Source organism: Sesamum indicum, unplaced genomic scaffold, assembly GCF_000512975.1.
Source record: "Sesamum indicum cultivar Zhongzhi No. 13 unplaced genomic scaffold, S_indicum_v1.0 C00625, whole genome shotgun sequence".
Classification (NCBI taxonomy): Eukaryota; Viridiplantae; Streptophyta; class Magnoliopsida; order Lamiales; family Pedaliaceae; genus Sesamum; species Sesamum indicum.
Window position 1 is genome coordinate 1 of NW_011629775.1, and position 5,985 is coordinate 5,985.

Genomic DNA, 5,985 nt, shown 5'->3' on the forward strand with positions numbered 1-5,985 from the left:
ACCTGCTCTCCGTCTCCAACACGTTCCGCATAGTGGATTTCGGGTGTTCCGTCGGGCCAAACACTTTCATCACCGTGCAAAACATGATACAAGCTGTGGAAAACAAGTGTTCTCTCCAGGGCCTGGACCCTGGAAACATCGATTTCCAGGTTTTCTTCAACGACCACACTGCCAACGACTTCAACACGCTGTTCGCCTCGTTCCCGTCCGACAGGCGGTACTATGCGGCTGCGGCGCCAGGTTCGTTCCACGGCCGGCTTTTCCCGCGGGCTTCGATCAGTCTGGCGCACTCATCGTATGCCCTGCAGTGGCTTTCAAGGGTGCCGGAAGGGGTATGTGACAGAAAATCGGCGGCGTGGAATGAGGGGAGAATTCACTACACGGGGTCGTCCGGAGATGTGGCGAGAGCGTATGGGGATCAGTTTGAGAAGGATATGGGGGTTTTTATGAAGGCGAGAGCAGATGAGATTGTGGAAGGAGGGCTGATGGTTCTGATCATGCCTGGAATTCCTGACGGGGTTTGCCACTCGGAGCTACTCTTTGGTATTCTCTTCAATTTACTTGGATCCAGCCTCATGGATTTGGCTAGTGAGGTTAGTGCAATAATGCTCTCTTTCTCACAAAATAGCTCGATAAAAGATCTCCACCGTCTCCTCCCTGTAAAAGATGACATAATTGACTGTAATTTTTTAACTATATAATAAAAGAAAAAGTTAAAGGGTTCATGTATGCAATATTGCTTCCAAAATTATTATATTACAATGATTTCAAAAATAAAAGAGTAAGAAAAATAGTGTGAATTTTGGACTTTCATGTGAATATGGTGCATTTTTAATACCTGTTGGTATCTTTTATACAAGTGAAAAGAAATAACAAAGAATATGATAATTATAAACAACTCTTTCTTTCAAATTTGTGATAATACCTATTTTACATGCATACCAAATCCAATCATAAAGCAAGAATTATGATTTCTTGTGCCGTGTACAAGAAATATATTTAATCATGATTAATTCTCATAATTAATAATATATAGTCATTGATCATGTTCACGCAACGGATGTTGGCCGTGGTTTTTGTGAAGATGGCTAAAATATTTGCATTGACTTTTGTTTTTACCATGTCTTTTAGTTGTGACAAATAATTTTTTCATGGTGGAAAATTAATTTCTTACATCGATTTTATTTAACTATGGTTAATAATAGTTATTTACCATGGTTCACCATAATCATTAATATTGTGGCAAATAATAATTCTTTTTCTAGTAATGATAGATTACTATAGTCAAAAATAAAAAATTGTGGCGAATACTATTAATATGAAATTCAAGCAAAAATCACTGAAAATATTTTGATTATAGCTAAAAACATTCCAAAAGTGGAATAACTACTCAAAAAATTTTTACTGCGACAATTAATATTGATATACCATGTGATTTTCAGATTACACATAGTTATTTAAAAGTACGAAAAAATTGTTTTTTAAAGTATTGTTTCTGAGTTTCTTCTGCCTTCTCTTTTTATCAGGGAATTATTGACAAAGCTGAAATAGACGAATTCAACCTGCCGATATACGCTCCAAGTGTTGGAGAGATGACAAAATTGATAGAGAAGAACGGCTGTTTCAGCATCGAGAGGATTGAGCTCACAAACCCCAGGTCGAAGGTTGATGAACCAATAGACGTTCACAGACTGATAATGCACCTGAGAGCTGGGATGGAAGCAGTCTTCACCAAACACTTTGGAGACGCTGTTGTGGACAAAATGTTCGACAAGGCTTTGGCAAAATGTGGAGAAATTTCTGAGTTTTTGAAGTCAAGTTACCCGGAATCCACTCAACTTTTTGTTGTCTTGAAGCGTAAATGATTTGCCCATTTGTCTTTTTTGGATTGGATGTTGAATGGAATTTTATAATTATGTTTGCGGAGCAAAAAAACCTATCTTTATTTTGGCAATATTAAATTCAATCCTTTTATCTATTAATTTTGTGTAGATTTGGTACTTTAGCTTAATTTATAACTCTTTTGTCATTTTGATGATAAAGACTAATAGTCCATCCTAATGCTATAAGAGTAATATAACAAATATTCTTTTAATAAATCTAGTCTCTTATATCATTCTAGAGAGTATTAACTACGAGATGTAAAAATTAATATATATGAACCAAAATTTCTCTTGAAAAGTTGTGTAGGGGTAAAATTGGTCAAAATTGGATTAAAGAACTAAAATTGAAGTGAAATTATGGGACGAACTTGTATGTTTATCCCCTACACCTAAATGTGTTTGTTCTGGATGCACATGTGGGATGAATAAAGCCATTGCAGATAACATGGCCTCGAATCAACTGATGCAGTTTCTTGTAGGGTTGAGCAATGTATTTGACCAATCACGCAGCCAAATCCTTCTGTTAGATCCGTTACCTTCTATTACTAAAGCCTACTCCATGCTTCTCAGGGTTGAAACAACAATGACATAGATGTTAACAATGGGAGTGCATTTCAAGTAAAGGCCCAATCATTCAAGAAGAAACCGATGATAGACAAGCGGAATATAATATGTGAGCACTGCAAAAGAACAGGCCATTCCAGAGATACATGTTTCAAAGTAAACGGTGTGCCAGACTGGTATAAGGAGATGATGGATCAAAGGAAGAAAGTAGGGGGTAAAGGCAGAGGTTACACTACTTTGATTTCTACTGACTATAAACCTGCTTCAACTGAGGGAAATCTTTCGAATATTGCTGATATGATTCGGACAAAGGTTAAGAAAATTATGGAGGATGAATTACCTCTTGATCCTCTCAAAGTGAATTATGCTCAGATGGATAATTTCGCAGGTAACAGTACCGTTTCTCCTTCTGTAATTCATAGTAACTGAATTATAGATAGTGGCGCTACGAGTCACATTTGTGCAGCGATTCAATTGTTTGATTCCTACAGTAACCTCACTTCACCTCTAATCATCCACTTACCAAATGGAATTACTCATTCTGTCTCTCATGTAGGTTCAGTACGCATCTCTCCTAAACTCATTCTCACACAAGTGCTTCATATCCCTGCTTTCTCGGTTAATCTTCTATCTGTAAGACAATTATGTGCATCTTCAGCTTTTGAATTCCGATTTCTAAATTCCATTTGCACCCTGCAGGACCTGGAGACTAATAAGGTTGTGGCAACAGGGCACTTGATTAAGAATCTATATATACTAGAATCATCTCTTGTAGAAGGCAACACACAGTCCTTAAATTACATTTGTAATTCATCTTCTTGTACTCATAGTGGTAACCATGGGGACCTGTGGCATAAATGGCTTGGGCATCTGTCCACAAAATCTATGAAGCATATTGCTAATTTACCAACAGTTGAATATAGTAGAAATCCTTGTGAAATTTGTCCTTTGGCTAAGATGCATAAACTTCCTTTCGAATCTAGTTCGATTAAATCAACAAATATTTTTGCTCTTGTTCACCTTGACATTTGGGGGCCATATAGAGAGGCTACTATTTCTAGTTGTCATTTTTTCTTGACAATAGTGGATGATTTTAGCCTTTCAACGTGGACTTTTCTAATGAAATACAAGAGTCAGTGTCTAGAACTTTTCCAACAATTCCGTAATCTTGTTGCCACCCAATTCAATACTAAAGTGCAGTCAATCCGAACAGATAATGGTGCCGAGTTTCTTAGCTCTTCTTTCCAATCTTATCTTGTTGATTCAGGAATAATTCACCAACGTAGTTGTGCCTACACTCCACAACAAAATGGAGTTGTAGAGCGCAAGCACAGATCACTCTTGGAAATTGCTCGTTCAATAATGTTTCAAGCTTCCTTCCCTTGTCGGTTTTGGGGTGAAGCTATCTTATCAGCTACCTATCTAATAAACTGATTTCCTTGAGCCGTTCTCAATTGGCATACACCCCTATGAATTGCTCTATGAAAGGATTCCCTCTTATTCACATTTACGAACAGTTGGATGTCTTTGTTATGCGATGAAACCTGAACAACATGTCTCTAAATTTGACAAACGCAACTCTAGATGCGTCTTCATAGGCTATCCCCCTAACCAAAAGGCATATAAGGTCTTTGATCTTGAATCCGAAACTGTTTTCGTCTCTAGAAATATGCAATTCCACGAACATATATTCCCATTTGCCTCCATACAAGCTTCCTCTGCTGAAGCACCTTTGCGTCTTATCCCTCTATCTGCCGATAACGCAGATGACATTCTGCCAAACTCCACTGATAACTCATCCATTTCTCCATCCCCTCCTTCTCCACAATCCACCACTACTCCTTCTCCTCCTCTAATTCGCCAGTCCCAACGTCAGCATCATAAACCTTCATGGTTAAATGACTTTGTATGTCATCTTTCTAGTCCTTCTTCAGCTCCCATCATTACTTCTTACAGTGCTGCATATATGGGATTCGTTGCTTCACTTTCTGTTTTGCAGGAACCAAAGAATTATAAGGAGGCTTCATCCATACCTGAATGGGTTGACGCTATGAACTTGGAGTTGAAGGCCTTAGAAAAGAACCAGACTTGGACAGTTGTTCCTTTGCCTTAAGGAAAGCACCTTATTGGCTGCAAATGGGTTTACAAAATAAAGTTACGGGAGGATGGCTCAGTCGAACGCTATAAGGCGAGGCTTGTGGCTAAGGGCTATACACAGGAAGAAGGGATTGATTACACGGATCGTTTCTCTCCCGTGGCCAAGGCTGTTACAGTGTGTTTATTTTTTGCACTTGCTACTGCCTTCCAATGGCCTCTTCATCAAGTCGACATCAACAACGCCTTCCTTCATGGCCACCTTGATGAAGAGCTTTACATGACAGCACCTCAGGGGTATTCTATTGCAGCAGGTCATGCTTGTCTTCTTAAACGATCCTTGTACGGCTTGAAGCAAGCTTCATGCCAGTGGAACTTGGAATTCACACGTAGTTTCGAGGATTTTGGTTTTCAGCAATCCGCACACGATCATTGCTTGTTCTTTAAGAAGCTAGCTTCTGGTTTCATTGGGCTGCTGGTATATGTGGACGACGTCCTAATTATGGCGCCTGATATCAGTCTCATATCCCAGGTGAAGTTGCATCTTCACTCCCTCTTTACCATAAAAGACCTTGGATCTGCTCGTTATTTTTTGGGGTTGTAGATTGCACGTTCAGAGGCTGGAACTTCTATAACGCAGTCTAAGTACATTGGTGATATTATTCATGATTGTGGCTTACAACAAGGGAAGCCTGCAACCACTCCACTGCCCCTTGGGATTAAGTTTCGTTTTGATTCAAAACATATGCTCGATGATCCCGAACCTTATCGTCGTCTTGTTGGTCGACTGTTTTATCTTTCCTTTACACGGCTAGATATTTCTCATGGGGTGCAACAATTGAGTCAATTCCTTCAACGCCCCTGTGGTTCACATTGGCGAGCCGCTTTACATTTGGTAAGATATCTGAAGGGTTGTCTAGATATAGGCCTGTTCTATCCTTCTTCTAATTCACTTCGGCTTCAAGCGTTTTGTGACTCTGATTGGGCCGCATGCTCTGATTCACGTCACTCTCTCACTGGATTTGCAATTTTTCTTGGTCCTGCCCTCGTTTCTTGGAAGACTAAGAAGCAGTGTACAGTCTCCCGCTCCTCAGCCGAGGCTGAATATCGCAGCATTGCTGCGACAACTTGTGAGCTGCAGTGGCTAAGCTACCTTCTTCGCGATTTTGGGATTTTTGTCTCTAATCCTATTCCTCTTCGTTGTGATAATCAAGTGGCCTTGCACATTATGGCCAATCCTGTTTTTCATGAGCGAATGAAGCACCTTGACATTGATTGTCATATAGTGCGCAATTGCTACAAGGCTGGTTTTCTCCTTCCCGTTTTCGTGCGCAGTCATGAACAACTTGCAGACTTGTTCACTAAATCACTCTCACATTGCAGCTTCTCTAGCTTACTTGGCAAGATGGGCTTGTTCCTTGAATTTACAAGTCCACCTTGTGGG

General features: G+C 39.7%; 1 protein-coding gene across 1 annotated transcript; it reads left to right on the plus strand.

The window, feature by feature from the left end:
* Positions 1 to 8: 8 nt before the first annotated feature.
* LOC105155206 (probable S-adenosylmethionine-dependent methyltransferase At5g38100) lies at positions 9 to 1,922 on the plus strand. The gene is made up of 2 exons (XM_011071077.2): positions 9 to 593; positions 1,527 to 1,922. Exons 1-2 carry the CDS (start codon positions 84 to 86, stop codon positions 1,863 to 1,865), a joined length of 849 nt encoding a protein of 282 aa, XP_011069379.1. The 5' UTR covers positions 9 to 83; the 3' UTR covers positions 1,866 to 1,922.
* The last annotated feature ends 4,063 nt before the right edge of the window (positions 1,923 to 5,985 follow it).